General features: G+C 44.3%; 2 protein-coding genes across 2 annotated transcripts in view; one reads left to right on the top strand and one right to left on the bottom strand.

Moving 5' to 3' along the window:
- LOC308336044 (cadherin-7-like) overlaps nt 1-920 on the bottom strand; it is a gene marked incomplete at its 5' end in the record, with an annotated part of 171,659 nt that extends 170,739 nt beyond the window's left edge. Inside the window, one exon of the mRNA XM_080793288.1 lies at nt 609-920. Coding sequence (XP_080649414.1) covers nt 609-920 — 312 coding nt within the window. The remainder of the gene's footprint in view (nt 1-608) is intronic.
- Nucleotides 1-17,943, top strand: part of LOC308336666 (glycogen debranching enzyme-like) — a 563,232-nt gene that overhangs the window by 432,301 nt on the left and 112,988 nt on the right. The window lies entirely within an intron of this gene.

Raw genomic sequence — 17,943 nt, 5'->3', positions numbered from 1 at the left:
GTATAACATAGTATAAAAGTTATTTTCAGTCTGTCCTATTGGACACACCAGTTTTCCCCCGTGACACACTCCATCTTTGGGGGAAAGATTTGCACAAATAGGCCATAATATGACAAAAGGTGCTGTAAATGGTAAATGATGCATTTATATAGCGCCTTGCTTTACATAGATTGTGCTTCACATTCACCCATTCACACACATTCATACACCGCTGGCGGCGGAAACAATGCAAGGCACCAACCAGCACATCAGGAGCAATTAGGGGTTCAGTGTCTTGCTCAAGGACACTTCGACACTAACTCTGGGGGAGCCCGGGTTCGAACTGGCGACCTTGCGGTTCCCATCCAGCCACTCTACCGCTGAGCCGCTCGGGGGTAGAGTGCCACCGTCAATGCTGTAAAGTAGCAATGTAATTCAGGCGTGTGCAGTGGATTAAAAAGTTGATCAACAGGGGTGCCCTCGGCCAAAATAATGAAGAAGTAAACAAAGGAGAGCCATGTGCAATCGTGCATCACGGTACAATGAATAGATTTGCACGCGCACACACACACGCGCACGCGCACACACACACACACACACACACACACACAGGCCACATGTGTCCTTACCTTGCCGACGTAGAGCGGTTCATTGCCCGTGTACTCCTCCAGCACGAAGAACTGGTTCCACACCCAGCTGCGCTTCTGCCTGAGCAGCACCTCCGCCGCCGCCTCCTCCTCCTCCTCCCAGGGGCCCCTCATCGGATCAGAGCGGGGGGAGGAGGAGGAGGAGGACCCCCGGGACCCCCCCTGATGATCCCCCCCACCGCCAGCGCTCTGCTGCAGCCCCCGGCAGCTTACCCCTCCTCTCTCCCGCAGGGCACACAGCAGCGCCAGGAGAGCCAGCGCTCTGTGCGCGGCTGAACAAAAGCGCCCCATCATCGTCGTCGTCGTCGTCGTCTTCTGTCTGTCTGTCTGTTCTGTCTGTTGCCGGCTGCGGCCTCCTCCCCCCCTCCCACCCCCCCCTGAACCACGTGCACTCCCCACACACACGTACGACGCTCCACAAACGACGAGGAAAACAGAGGAGCTCTGAGTCCAGGAGACGAGACCAGGTGGAAAAGTCCTTAAGGGGGGTTGGGGGCGGGAAATGTAGAGAATAAAACGAAGGACCCTGACGATTGAAGAACGTGATTAAGGGGGTTGAAAAGGAGTATTATGAGGTGTTGCTGCTGCTGCTGCTTCTTTGGTCTTGATCCTAGAAGTAGACCCACCGTGGGGTATAATTCCCGGCACTTTGGAACCAGAGCATTGACATTAAGGCGAGGCTTCAGAGGGGTCAGCGTTGATAGAGGAGCCGGTGTCTTCGATATGGAGCCGGTGTAATTGGCACCTATCAGAGAGAGAGAGAGAGAGAAAGAGAAACACTGGTGTCAGCAGAATTGCCTCTCTGACCGCACGCACACGCGGTCACTTTAGACAGCGAGTAATGTGCCAGCTGATGCAATGATAATGACATTTCTATCCCCGTTGATGATAAAGGAATCGGTCCGGAGAATTAATAGACGGTAAACATGGTAAATATATACCAACGTTAGTGTCCTACAGGGCCTATATACCTGCACACACACACACACACACACACTCATCTAGACCATGTGGTTTTCAACCCCATTTCACATCATGGACCTGCATTATTGAGGGCCTCCTATATACAGGTTTAATGTTTGTTTTAAAAACGCCATTGACAATGAAGATACATTTTGTTTAGTAACTAACACAAACATTAAATCCCATTAAGAATAAAGAGAATTTAATGTTTGTTTTGACACCGTTTGTTTTACATCATCATCGTTCTTTATTTCATAAGTTTAAGTGAATAGACATGGATTGGAATAGACATGAGGGATGAGGCGTGATGTTTCATCAACATTTGAGCCACGGACGGACCTCCATTTGATGAGATTTTGCCTCTCAGACCAAAGACTAAGCCTATTTTGTTGTCGTTGGATGGGATTCTGTCCACAACTCCATGCTGTATTGATGTGGTACCATACTGTATAGGAGAGATAGCTGGCATTGATGAAAATAACAACAATGATTGCATGATCATTGAAGGAGATCAGAATCGGAGCGGCAGGGGCGGTATTGCAGTCGCTGTACCGCACTGTTGTGACGAAAAGAGAGTTGAGCCAGAAGGCAAAGCTCTCCGTCTACCGAGCAATCTTCGTTCCTACTCTCACCTATATGGTCATGGAGTGTGGGTCATGACCGAAAGAATACAAGCGGCCGAAATGAGTTTTCTTCGACGGGTGGCTGGCATCTCCCTTAGAGATAGGGTGAGAAGTTCAGTCACACGAGAGAGACTCGGAGTAGAACCGCTGCTCCCTCGCCTGGAAAGGAGTCAGCTGAGGTGGTTCGGGCATCTGTTTAGGATGCCTCTCGGGTACCTCCCTAGGGAGGTCCTCGACACACGTCCCACTGGGATGAGACCCCGGGGCAGACCAAGGCGCAGTTGGAGGAAATAATACATCGACTCACTGGCCTCGGAATGTCTCGGGATCCTCCCAGGAGGAAGTCACTAATGTTGCTCTGGAGAGGGAAGTCTGGAGCTCTCTGGTGGAGCTGTTGCCCCCACGACCCGACTACGGATAAGCGGTTGAAGATGGATGGATGGATGGATGCATGATCCATTTTCACAGTATTTATCTGTGGATCAGAGTCAAACTAAATCAAATTCCTACTGTTGAAAATGTTCAGCTTTTAAAACTCAAAGATTTGCTAACATCGTCCAACATTTTCAAAAATAGCAGATCCACAGGCTCAAGCTACAAGCTATGGGCTTGTAGATCTGACATTTTTGAATAGCCAAAGTATGAAATTATTATGGCTAAAATCGGAAATGATACAGATACTTTCTCGGTTTAACTTAAAGGAGCACTTCAGTCATTCTCATTCCCATCTTCACATAATTGGAGGTCCTCATACTAATTACTAATTTATATAAGATGGCACGACTTCCGCCGATTAACTCTGCATCTCATTGGAGGGCCATAATGAAATTGATGTATTGGCACATACGAAATATGATTTAAAAAAAAAAAAACGCCAACATGGATGAACAGAACAAAGTAAAAAAACGGCCAAATGTGTTTGATACAATGAAATCAGGCAATTATTAACCAGAACAAACAACAAAACAGCTATGAGGATCTGAGGAGCATTTTGAATTCCAAAATGAAGTATGAAAAGATAGCTAAAGCATTAGCACATTTATGTTTTGTGATTTTCTTTTTGCATGTTCATATGTCTACCTGGAAAGTTAGCACACTCAAGCCATTGTTCCTGCATTTAACTCATCGGCTTTTGACGCCTTTACCTACTACGTCGTTTGACGCTAAAAATGACTGATGACTACCAAAACAGTGACAACAACATGACGTAACGATATCATCCTCTCCAGACCGGGTTCACACGGCAATTCAGAAAACACAGACCAGGCTTTCCTCCGAGGTGGAAAGCCTGGTGACGCGAGGTTAGCTAGCAGCTGTAACACTCCAAGTTCCGGTTAGAGGAACAAATCCAGGCTGCGTTTTGGATCAAAACACGCTTGATTGAACTATTATACTTGTGTTATAAAAGCAATTTGAGAACAGCTCACTGCGGGTCGCGGGTCGAAAAAAGGCTAGATCTACAAGCTCTCAAGGTTCACACTATATTTTGCTGTACAGATTAGTTGGGCTACATTGTGAAGAGTTGAATTTTCGATAAGGTTGAGTATTATAGCATAATTAAAAATATTCGGCGATGGACTCATCCAATCCACGATTGACGATATATTTGTTCCATCGCCCAACCTTACTCACGACGCATCACACCAACGCATCACACCAATGCTTTTCAGGTCCCAACCTTACTCACAACGCATCACACCAATGCTTTTCAGGTTCCAACCTTACTCACAACGCATCACACCAATGCTTTTCAGGTTCAAGGCCCCCTTGACCTTTCACTCTGTTGCTCAGCTCATTTTTCCCTCTTTGCCAAAAAATAGCCAATCTATAGTACAAGCTTGTAGATCTGCAATTTTTTGCCTGAAGTTCTCCTCAGAATAGGGAAAAGAAAACCCCTCCAAGTCTAACTGTTCAGGACCGGTGAAAAACTGTCAGACTCTTCACATACTAGAGCACGTCTGAAATAAACGTCAGAGCTGAAATCGACATGTAAATATGAAATAAATGCTTAAGCATGTAGCTAGGTAACAGAACCTTTCAAGCCTGTTTTCTCAACTCGCTGTTTTCTGCAAGACATTACTCTATGAGCCATATCTCCAAAACTGGTGGGTCAAACTGAACAACCAATGTCAATTTGAAGCTATTATTCCCTGCTTTCATCTACGAAATGAAAAAAAAAAAAGGAATCCAATGACTTACTGTGTGTCAAGTTTGGTCACATTTGTCTGTAGTAACTCTGTGAACCCCTGCCCGCACCCCATGTTGAAGACCACCCTGATTTACAACGCCATGTGACACACACTAAAAGCATAAATCGACAGGCTCTTTATCTGTCACGATGCCAAATGCTTTCCTCCTCCTCCAGCACTCTGACAAGCCTTCACATGCTCCGGCCGCGTCGGAAGCGCCCTGCCGGCCAGGAAACATACGGCTTGGGGGACCATAGGTCAGGATACACGCCGGGGCCACATCTCACCATCCCACTGACAGCTCAGATTTATTTTTAATCTCCGTGATGAGGGCCTTGTCACACAGATCATGCGGCTCGTTAACCCATTCTGACCGGGAACCCCTTTTGGTGTCAGCATTACGTTATGCTTTAGCTATTGAAAAATAGCAGATCTACAAGCTCATAGCGCACCACCGAGTGGCGCGCTACGAGCTTGTAGGTCTGCTATTTTTTGAGAAATCGAAGAACGACTGATATTTTTAGAATCTGATCTCAGGTCAGAATGGGTTCATCAGACCAGTGTGTGTCCAGTGGAAAACCTCGTATGAATCTGATCTCAGGTCAGAATGGGTTAAGAGGCTGGCAGCTGCGGGTCCTTGTGCAGCCATTACCTGGGCCACGCATGCCGCCACTCTTATATACCAAGAAATGTGACCCATAATAATAACCTCGGAAAAGCCAAGAGGATAATTGGACACATGGCTGAATTCTAGTCGAACTCTCCCGCTGTTTCGTTTAACCCATTCTGACCTGAGATCAGATTCATATGAGGTTTCCACTGGACACACACTGGTCTGATTAACCCATTCTGACCTGAGATCAGATAAAAAGAAATGTCAGTCGATTTTTCAAAAATAGCAGACCTACAAGCTCGTAGCGCGCCACTCAGTGGCGCGCTATGAGCTTGTAGGTCTGCTATTTTTCAATAGCTAAAGCATAACATGATGCTAACACCAAAACGGGTTCCCGTTCAGAATGGGTTAATGTGAAACTACTCCCTCTTACAGTATGTATACAGTGTTTAGCCATTTATGCTTAGCCACACATGCAGTCTAGAACAGTAGTTTAACGTTTTGTTTTTCTTCATATCAAGGTCCATTATTTAATCTGCATTTGAGCCACGGACCACCGTTTGATGAGATTTAGCCTCATGTTGTTTTGGCAGAGTATTTCTATATTGCAGTATTGATACTTTTGCTCAAGTACAAAAAATGTTTGTATACTCTTTTCCACTGCCTGCCAGAGGACTCCCACAGAGACACTACACCATCAAAGTGCCAATGCGGTGCCTACATCTACCATCACAAATCAATAATCCCATCCAGTGCACAGATACACATATCAGTGGCGTATCCAGGAATTACGTTTTGGGCAGGCAAGATATGTGTTAATTGTCGTCTCCGGCGCACAATCGTAGCACTAAAGGTTTTCAAAGACATATACCTGCCAGACGAGTAGGATACAAAGGCTGAAAGGCTTGCATTTACATTCCAATGGTTGATTGAGGGTCGCGCTCTACCGCAACGGCCAATCAGCTGTCCATTAACACATTTAGTACCGGAACTGCATCAAAATAAAGGCGCTGCTTGCGCCAGAGTAATCGCCAGAGTAGTGATCGCTTTTATTTTGAAAGCCATGAACCGGAAATACTTTCTTAAAAAAGTTGACTGACAAAGTGACCTCACAATCTCCGATCATCTTAATATATTTATATACGCTCCAAAAAGAGTTCATATTTTGCGGGAGAGACGGATGAGGAGCAGAAACGCAGCGCCAGCATATCGATCCATTCATCACCACGGAGAGCGCCCTGGATGAGGAGATACGAGTCATTCTTTCCGCCGCGCTAACATGGGAGTCAATGACAAGCTAATAGTTGCACAGAGCGTTAGCATACGGCAAGCGAAAAGCGAAATGCCAAAAAAAAAAATAGTAATAATTCTGAATATTATTATCTCGCCCCGCGTCGTTTGGACGTCGCTAGGACGTCCACAGACGTCGAAGGCACCTCTCGGTTCCAATCCTTATGACGTTTCAGGACGTATTATGTACAAAATGTGTTAATAGTTCTCAGGTCTTGTAATGGATTTGGACAGGCGGACGAATGCCCTCGCCTTATTGTAGATATGCCTCTGACACATATGAACCCCCATTTAGCTCATGCACTGTACAAAAGCATGGCAAGTTGGCAACTTGGGTCCACCGATAGAGGTTATGCACGTCATAAATGATGGCCTTCTGAATGGAAAAAAACTATGCTTGCTTTGACAGCCCATACATCCAAACAGAAAGGAGGTCCTATCTGATTGCATGAATCAATGTTAAACAACGTTAAACTCACTTTATGCATGCATACTGTATATACCCTCTGTAGATGTATTTTGTTAGGAAGATGCAGCAAACATCACACACACACACACACACACACACACACACACACACACACACACACACACACAAAATAACTTACAGTAACAAAACAAAAACCTCACATGCAACATATTTATTTATTTCCTTGACCATTCTCCCTCCTCTACAAACCAGGAAGATAATTGCCTCGACACTAAATGACCTCTTTCTTCCCACGCAAGGATCTATTCTACGTCTTCCGTGACTTGTTTCTATGCACCCCCACAACCTCAGGGAGGAGGAGAAAAAAAGAAGAAGAAAGTACCGTAATAATGGTCAACTTCAACTAATATCCTGCAACGTATTCGGCATGGTTCGGGATAATGAGGCTGTCAAGGGCTGATAATTAACCCATTTAGGCCTATAAAAAATGTCTTCTAAATCCTATTTTCTGAAATACCTACGTTTCCATATCAGTGGTGCTAGAACTAAAAATACATTAGTTCGCTCTGAAAGAATATATATTCAAAGATTTGCACCCCATTTTCATGATAAAAAAAAAAAAGCAGACCTAAATGTTAAAATGGTGCATTTATATAGCGCCTTTATCCAAGGAGCTTTACATAGAATTCACCCATTCACACACACATTCATACACCGATGGCGACGGAAACCATGCAAGGCACCAACCAGCACATCAGGAGCAATTAGGGGTTCAGAGACTTGCTCAAGGACACTTCGACGCTAACTCTGGGGGAGCCCAGGTTCGAACTGGCAACCTTGCGGTTACCATCCAGCGACTCTACCCCTGAGAGTGCTTATGAGCTTGTAGATCTGCTATATTTCAACAGCTAAAGCATAACATAATGCTTAAAACAACAAAAGGAGTTCCCATCCAAAATGAGTTAACATTTATAAAAAGAAAAGGCAGCATGATTGTAACCTCACAGGTGTTTTCCCAACACATGCTTGATTGGTGATAAAGCAAAGCCAAACTCATGAAAAATTAAACGCCATGACTGTGGATCCATGTTTTGCATACTGCTCAATAATGCATGCGTGTCTTACAGAGGATGCAACCCAAACTGGAAACACTCTATACCAGTGGTTCTCAACCAGTGGTCCGGGGACCACCGGTGCTCCAGGGTTCCAGGTGGTCCCCAGCTAAATGATCGTCGTTGGTAACCAAATGGACCCTTATAGATCTTTAACTATTGAGAGTGTACAATGAAACCAAATGGACCCTCACAGATGAATTGGGTTTAATTATGTATATGCTCTCAAATGTAATAATTGAGAGGTCTAACACAAATTAGAGAATGTCAACGATTGCCTTGTTTGCCTGTTATCTCTCCTATGGTACCACATCAATATAACATCTTATACACAGATAAACAATTATTATTAGCCTTGGGTCTGAGAGGCTATAGATCTTATCAAAAATAATGATGGTCCGTGGCTCAGATGCTGGATAAATAATGGACCTTGATACTGTATGAACACTCCCGAACCCCCACGCAATCGCAGCAAACCAACACGCACGACACGACACGACACAACCAACAAACTACTAGTCCCCATTGGACAAGCTGTGCCAGCAGCACTTCCAACTGTGTTCAAACAACTACCAAATGCACAGAAGGAACCTGCTGCAAATGCAATTGTATTCCTCACCTCGTCTGATGAGCTCAAACATTTCCACCGCAGCTGCTGTGGCTTCAATCGGAGTCAAAGAGGGGCAACATAAAGCAGTCGTTCCCAAACTTTTTTATGTCAAGGACCCCCAAGTCTAACTATAAATGCACCACGTCTCTGTCTGTGTGTGTACGGTTGTAATGCACGTAACTCAAGAACAGTTTGCCCCACCGACTTAAAATTCGACACACGCGTTCCACACCCCCACAGAGAGTGCAGTGCCCGGCCTCGAGTCTGTGGCATACCCCGTTGTGCAGAACGACCACAAAAGGCTCCGGTCAGTTTCTGCCAGTGGGCCTAATGAGGCCAAGTCCTCTCACCTGCACAATTTCCAGCCTCTGCCTCAGCCAATTGACTGCCATGGCAACCACACACCTGCCAATTGATTACTTAACCAGTCCACTTTTCACAGTCCGTGAAAAGAGTTTGAACTCTTCAGGCACAGGCAGACAGGCAGATACAGGGATCTCCATAATTATACAATACTAGAATTTCGCCCGCCTTCGGCGGGCTCATCCCAGTGTCGTTGCAGCGCAATATGGGAAGAAGGAAATTGCGGAAGTTGACAGACTCCACTTCATGTTTCAGCTGTGTTTTTAAACTCAGTAGTGTGCACACAGCGCACACTCGCAATTGCAGCTGGAGGGCGACGCGACACACACACACACACACGCCCACACACACACACACACACACACACACACACACACACACACACACACACACACACACACACACACACACACACACACACAGAGCGATGTGTGGATAAATCAGAGATTTGGGAAATGTGTTCTGAATGGGCCTGAATATATGTGTGTAGGCTGCAACAATGATTTCATAAAGTGTAGTTTAGTTTTGAACAGGCAACTAATGTAGTGATAGATTAATTGAATGGGCCTGAAGAGATAGATAGATAGATGTCTTTATTTTTGTGTCATGCACCAAAGGCGCCCAGCCCACATGGGCTTACAGGACACACCATATCATTGCATTGAATATTGCATTGTGTACAATAAACAGATATGTTTTGTTGATATTCCCTTTTTTTTTTTTGACACAAACAAAACATACTCCACTTCATGTTTCAGCTGTGTTTTTAAACTCAGTAGTGTGCACACAGCGCACACTCGCAATTGCAGCTGGAGGGCGACGCGACACACACACACGCCCACACACACACACACACACACACACACACACACACAGAGCGATGTGTGGATAAATCAGAGATTTGGGAAATGTGTTCTGAATGGGCCTGAATATATGTGTGTAGGCTGCAACAATGATTTCATAAAGTGTAGTTTAGTTTTGAACAGGCAACTAATGTAGTGATAGATTAATTGAATGGGCCTGAAGAGATAGATAGATAGATTTCTTTATTTTTGTGTCATGCACCAAAGGCGCCCAGCCCACATGGGCTTACAGGACACACCATATCATTGCATTGATCACTGAGATTTGGGAAATGCGCACGCAAGCACAGAATGCACGGCGTTACAGGATTATATAGGTCACCCGTTTTGGTGTGACACACACGGCTTCCACATTTAGCTTCATACTGGGTGAAAGTGTGTTTCCAAAAATTATTTTTTCGCTCGAAATTCTTATTCACAATGACATTGAGTTGAGGTGATGTTTTTAGGGTAATTGTTGCATAAGCGCTATTTCGCACTGGAGTCCCGTGAGGCGGGCCATCTCACTCCCCTCCCCTGTGTCTGAAGCAGCTAGCATGGAAGCTATATGGAACCTTTCCCTCCGAGTGCACACAACCATGCCGTTATCCACGCGTCCATCCGATAGCTTTTAATGTAAATGTCCCATCCACTGAGCAAAAGCGATATAAGCGCCTTATTCATTCACACACACACACACACATGCACGCACGCACACACACGGGCGCCTGCAGACCCAGCTCCCAGCGAGTGCTGCTGCTGCAAGCAGTGAGTGTAGAGTAGGCGTGGCGCAGCATTAGAAGGGCGCAGCAGATTCACGACATTGAGGGGTAGAAACCATCCCGGTCGCGTGGTTCATCTAACGCGTGTGTCACTGTGAAGGACTGGCCCCATTAAGTGAACGTAGTTGGCGTAGTAGACGCCAACATGACGATTTTGACGTAGGCTGGTGAGGTTGAGCAATAATAGCGTGTTTGACAAAAGTAATATTTAAACAGTAAATAAGACATTTGTGGCGAATGCAATGTAGTCTATATGTTTTCTGGGAGTGTGCAGGTTTTATTTTGCATATAGAGATGTGTGGTGAAAGTGTGGTTCGGTCGGAGAAAGAGTTGGGATAAACGGCCATGTGCTCATGTACCCCTGTCTATTAGGGTAGCAGGATACTGTACTGCACTCCTTAGTATTGCACTGTACTGTAATGTTGTCCTCTGTACTGTACTTTACTGTACGTCTTTACTGTACTGTACTGTACTGCTGTTAGTGTTGTTATTGTTGTTTTTCTTATAATGATTATTATTATTATTGTTATTATTATTACATGCATTATTGTTCTGATGTGAGCTTGTTTGTAAATGAGTGAGTTTACAAAGAAGTTTATTGTTATTATTATTATTATTGTTATTATGATTATTATTATTAGTATTGTTATTGTGATTATTACATGGATTATTGTTGTGATGTGAGCTTGTGGCTGACTCACTATCTAGAAAATAAAAACATGGCACTTCATTTAAAATAGGTTACAGACCCCTGTTATATGCGCTTGTTTTGGGATTATTTTTATAGACCTATTTACTTGTTTCTATGAGACATGGCAACGCCAACAGCGCAGCGAAAGGCATCCACGTCTTTCTCTTGTGAAATGCTGAGATTAGAAACGACCATAATTATGTCATTTCTCAACCTTAAAAAAAAAATAAAGACATCTCCATAATCCTTGGGAAGTGTGTGTAGCAGAAGTAGTCGGCATTGTCATGGTTGAAAGTATTCATGCAACACTGACGCTGTAAGCTGTGTGATGCTAACGCGCTAACACCGTTAGCATGGTCTGTGTTGGTCAAAGGAAAAAGGATAGATATGAAACTACTGGCCAAAGTGTCATACAAAACACAACACCTAAAATCGGAATGTGATGGTGACCTATTGAGCACAAACAGACAATCATGATTTGCTTGCTGGACCTATAATTAATTTATGTGCATTACATTTCCACCTCGCACATATAAATCAAAAGCAAGATGGATGCTAACACGCTAACACCGTTAGCATGTTCTGTGTTGGTCGGAAAAAGGATAGATATGAAACTACTGGCCCAAATAAATGTCATAAAAAACACAACACATGAAATCGGAATGTGATGGTGACCTATTGAGCACAAACAGACAATCATGATTTGCTTGCTGGACCTATAATTAATTTATGTGCATTACATTTCAACCTCGCACATATAAATCAAGCCACAGTGCAGTCAGAGAGTAGTTCACAGGTCACACACAGGAGCAGTGAAAGGGGGAGGGGCCTTCGGATGGCAGTGTAGAGTAGGCACGACATTGAGGGGTAGAAACCATCCCGGTCGCGTGGTTGATCTAACGCGTGTGTCACTGTGAAGGACTGGCCCCATTAAGTGAACGTAGTTGGCGTAGTAGACGCCAACATGACGATTCTGACGTAGGCTGTTGAGGTTGAGCAAGAATAGCGTGTTTCAGAAAAGTAATATTTAAACAGTAAAGAAGACATTTTTGGCGAATGCAATGTAGTCTATGTCTTTTGTGGGAGTGTGCAGGTTTTATTTTGCATAGAGAGATGTGTGGTGGAAGTGTGGCTTGGTCGGAGATAGAGCACGAATGAACGGCCAGGTGCTCATGTACCCCTGTCTATTAGGGTAGCAGGATGGGCACAAAAGGGACACAGACAGATAGTTAAATCGGGTGCTATCACAAGTTGACAACGGGTATTATTAGGTTACCAAGTTGCATTGTTCTCAAGTAGGCCGGTGGCCGACAGGCACATATCTAGTCGGTCTAGTTGACACTAATTAGCGCACGGACCCCCATTTGAAAACATATGAAGATTTTTACGGCTCTAGCAGAGATTCTCAACCCGTTTAATTTCAAGGATTCCCAGTATGACATGCATTAGTCTATGGACTTACAGAGTTAGTGAGTTACAGACCCATAAGCTGGAACTCCCTCAAGGACCGCTGGGGGTCCCAGGACCCCACTTGGGAACCACTGACATAAAGAACAACTGTTCTTCCGTTTTTCATTTCGTTCCAATGTTTGGGGGATAGAAGCGTTGTGGTCTTGTGGAGAATAACAATACTGTACCTTATTCAATTACAGTAAAATAACAAAATTATCACTTTAACAACAGAATAATCAGCGTAGATTTATTTTATAGTGAATTCATTTGTTGTGTGTGTTGTGATGACTAAAAACTAGCTTTTATATGGAAAGCACTTTGGGTCAACTTCTGTTGTTTTTAAATGTGCTATATAAATAAAGGTGACTTGACTTGACTTAAGACTAAATACACTGACAATCAATCAATCAGTGCCTTTATGACACTTGTTTATTTTATTTTATTGTATTATGAATCACATGGAGAGACTGAGAGCATGCTATACCACAGTGACCTGTTTGTATTTGTAATATAGTTTTACTTTCCTACCAGGCATGTTAAGCATGCGCGCACAACATACCATAAACCATCTCTTTTGGGGGCTGGGAACCTCATATGTCCAAGACATATTTGAATCCTTTACAGGATTCAAATTCAATAATAGCCAACAATAGCAGGTCTACAAGTTCAAAACGTGTCGCTTGGCAGCACGATTGGAGCTGGTGGTAGATCTGCTATCTGTGATACTTGTGTGTGATCAAGCAAGGAGTTAATTTACAAAAAAGAGAAGTTAAAATATGGAGATTTGGGCCCGAAAGCAATGGAATGCTAAAACAAGACACACAAATGCAGTGACACACACACACACACACACACACACACGACAATTGAGCAGCATAGTGGTGGAAAGTGGAGCAGATCTGGCTGCAGGGCAGTGTGTGTGTGTGTGTGTGTGTGTGTGTGTGTGTGTGTGTGTGTGTGTGTCAAGGAGGCTGTTTTTTCCCCAACGGTGCCATGGGGGAAGGGGGGGGGGTGGGTCGGCACAGGGGTCAGGTGCAGCCATGCAGCCAAATTAATGCTCCTCGTTCATTGTGCTTAACCCACAGCAGCACAGGAAAATACAACGAGTTTGACGCAGCTGGGGCTACGGAGGGAACACCCAAGTGGTACAATTTCCAAAAGTTACAAAATGGGTGAATTATTAGGCACTCGATTAGTGCCCACCATTCACCGCAGAGGTCGTGGGTTCGAATACACCGTGCCTCATCCGGCCTGGCTTGGTCAAGGGTCTATGCGATGAATAACACAATTAGCCCTTCGCTAAGCCCCACCCACTCCACTCTGCGATGGCAAGCTGTCCTTCTCACCCATTGATTTGAGATGCATGTTTAAATGACGGATAAATAACCGGTCATTTCAGGAGCAAAAGCTTCAAAATGTCTTCTAAATCTATAGTCAACAAGGCCTGCAGCATAGGCTATGCGTCGATGAACCAGCAATCAGTTCGATCACATTTGGAACCGTTCCTGGAATCTTTATCACACTGTCAGAGCTGGTTATGTGGACTTCACAAATTACAATGCCGGTGGTTCTCACACTTTGTAATTCCAAGGACCACCATAACTGTGGGAGGAGGGTACAAATGGAACCATTTGGTTCCCTTTGTACCCTCTCAGAGTTACGGACTGTACAAGGATACAATTGGAAAGCCCTATAAAGGGAATCGCTAAGGAACTGAAATCGTTAAAATCCTGAAGGATCCCATAAATTGACTCTAATAATATAACCATTTGGTTATAGGTTGTTACGAATGGATGAATTAACGCAGACGGTTTAACTGTGTTTGCATCCATGAAACAACAACAATAACACATGGTTACTATTGCCTTTAATCGCATTATTATTATAGATATCTCGTGAAGGAAACTAATATATATACCAGTATATTTAGGGACATTGCAACAGGGGGGAGGAGAGTGCAATTTTGATATAGCGCCAAAATGAAGTGGGGCTGTAGCCGTTCAAATGACAAAGCATTGGTTGTTCTGCGCTCTCTCCGTTTCTCTCGTCGCTGCTCTGTCACGCACGCACGCACACACACACACACACACACACACACACACACACACACACACACACACACACACACACACACACACACACACACACACACACACACACACACACACACACACACACACACACACACACACACACACACACACACACACACACACACACACACACACACACACACACGCACGCACGCACACGCACACACACACACACACACACACGCACCAATGTGCACGCATGCCCACAGACACACACACACACACGCACACTTTAACAATGTATTCATGTCCACACATCATCACACACACACGTGCACGAAACAATGTGCACGCCCGCACAAACGCACACACACGGATCTCTAATCCCATTTGCCAGTCGCACAACAGGATTACCACTGCTTAGTAACCAATCACACGCTCCGTCCCTTTCATATTCTCCTCCATCGCGGTGTACACATTGTCCACGGTGTCTGCTGCAGCGCGCCAGGCACAACAGAGCTCCGTCCTGCATTAACCCATTCTGACCTGAGATCAGATTCATACGAGGTTTCCACTAGGACACACACTGCTCTGATTAACCCATTCTGACCTGAGATCAGATTCTAAAAATGTCAGTCGTTCTTCGATTTTTTCAAAAATAGCAGACCTACAAGCTCGTAGCGCGCCACTCGGTGGCGCGCTATGAGCTTGTAGATCTGCTATTTTTCAATAGCTAAAGCATAACGTGGTGCCAACACCAAAACGGGTTCCCGTTCAGAATGGGTTATAGATAAGCAACTTTGAACCGCGCAGCCTCCTATAGCATGGCTACAATGTGAGGCCGGCGCTGAGACTTCTAAGAGGGGCCTGTTACAGTGCGATTCTTTCGGGAATGTGGCTTTTTGAATTGGACCGAACGAATGCGTCTGTCTCGAGTGTAATGCGTAAAAGAAGAGGAGGAAAAAAAAAGAAAAGATAAAAGAAAAGAAAAACATACCATAGATCAATAGTGCTCCTGAAAGAGAATGGAGGAGCAGAGTTGAGGGATGATTCAATATTTTAAAATCCATATCAGGCTGCAGTATTACAGTGAAAGATCGCGGCTCCAGTTCAAACTCAGTTCATTGGAAGTCTATTATAGCTGACTGGGAGCACTTTGCAGGAGTCAATGGCGGCGCGGCAAACAAACGCACGCCGATGACGAGAGGCGTGCTAACCACATGGACCCCATGGGGGCCCTCTCTTACCCCTTAACCCTTACCCCTGTCTGAATCAACTTTGTCTTTGTTCACGTACTAAAAGAGTGACTTTGAGAGATGTTTCAGTGTACAAAGTTAGTTAATGAGGAGCATAGGCTATATTGAATTATCAATTCCTAGTCACAGGAGCAATTATTTTAGATTTCTTGTCCACATTTGGAGTTACATCATGGCAAGGTAACTACACAACCCAGACCTCTACCAAAGTGTCCTTGCACTTTAAGAAAATAAGAAATACCTAAAAAGGCGCCAAAGAATATTCTGGGGGCAAAGATCAAGCGAAAAAAGCAGATTGACAAGCTTTCGGCAAAAACATGCAGAATGTGGTGTGTAGTGGTAAAGGAGAGGCCCCAGTATTAATAGGACTATGGCAATGATGACTTACATCGTTGCTGTCGGGCAGAATCCTCTTATCTCCATATTTTAATTGCTTGAAGTTTAGCCGCTTCCGTGCCGCGCCTTTCAGCCGCTGAGCCCTCCTTTTCCATGAGCCACCAGCTGATTTGCTGAACCGGAAGTAACGATCAGTCATTTCCTGGGGCAGCCAGTAGCCCAGTACATACTTTCGTTTTCATCACAAGGGCTGATAAAGTACCGTGAGGTCACAGGGATTTTTTTATTGAGCTCCTAAAACATTGATGTTCTAATGTATAATAATCACCTCAATCTGAGCTTCAATTCCGAGGAAAACGCCGCTATATAGATCGTCGCTAAAGATTAGTGTGGACGAAGGGAAAATATATCCAATGACGTCACCAAAGCGGAAGCAAACCATTGCCGGGTGACAGACAGGACAGAACCGGTAAAAATAATAATACTATAGACATCGTTTGATGTCGTCCTATAGGCGATCTAGGACTTTTATAAAAAGGTTGTCCAATGGTCACCCCATACTATAGGCATAGAATGAGCTCATTTACAATACACAACTAGAGAATGCAGAATAATTCTCATTTTGATAAACTTTTAACTGTATAGCTCTCTATATGGTATAGCAACATCAACACAGCATGGAGTTGTGGACAAAATCTTATCCAACGACAACAAAATATTCTATGTTTGGGGTCTAAAGGCCTATTCATAGTCTGGATTTTCGGTGATGAGGTGACCACAGCTCCGGTGGTGAGCTGACCACCGGAGCTGAAATAACATTGAGCGGTGGTGAGTAAAAACAGAGAGATGGGCTGGAGCGGTGGCGGTGGTTTGCTCTTCACCGCGGCTCGTGACGTCATGTTGTAGTTCGGTGGTCACCTAACCACCGAAAATCCAGACTATGTATGAGCCTTAAGAGGCAAAACCTCATCTCTGTCTGTGGCTCACCCCCCCCCTCACCCCCCCACCCTTGATATGAAAAGGGTTGATAACCACTGCTCTAATGAGTGGTGTATAGGCCTATTCATGCTGTGAAGGTATTAATTGGCTTGATTGAGTGTGTGTGTGTGTGTGTGTGTGTGTGTGTGTGTGTGTGTGTGTGTGTGTGTGCCTGCCTGCGTGCATGGGCATGTCCTTGCGTGCCTGAGTAATCACTCGTAGAGCAAGTAATTTCAATTTAGAATAGCACATGTACTTGAACAAAAATGCATGCATTTTATTTGGAGATGATTAATAACATTCTTTCACAAAACAAATGGCTGATTAATTAGGCGGTTTCGTACAGCTGATTGCTGGGACCACCAGAAGAATCCAATCGCACAATTAATTCTATCCGCGCCGTTGTTATGAAAGCCCCGGCTATCAATGCTCGCTTGTGAACAATGAAATACTTCAGTTACCATTAGACGAAAATGGAATAAAGACATAAAAAGGCCTATTGAGTCCCCAGCACACACAGATTCATGCTTCCAATCATTGTGTATGCCTATATTTAACAACATTTCAACATTTTCACCACATTTCAACCTATCTTCATATAATTGGAGCTCAATAATGTTCAAATAATAAAATTCAAAAACATTGTTCTACTCTGTGTCTCATAGGAGGGCTGTGGGCAGTTCCAAAACCTGTCCATGTCATATCATCATTAGGCAGATTTCTTTTAAGCATTGCAACTTTTCAGGAATAGAAA

This window comes from Protomyctophum bolini (assembly GCF_963924005.1).
Source record: "Protomyctophum bolini genome assembly, chromosome: 21".
Lineage (NCBI taxonomy): Eukaryota > Metazoa > Chordata > Actinopteri > Myctophiformes > Myctophidae > Protomyctophum > Protomyctophum bolini.
Note: the sequence above shows the minus strand (reverse complement) of the source record. Positions and strands in the feature narration are given on the sequence as shown.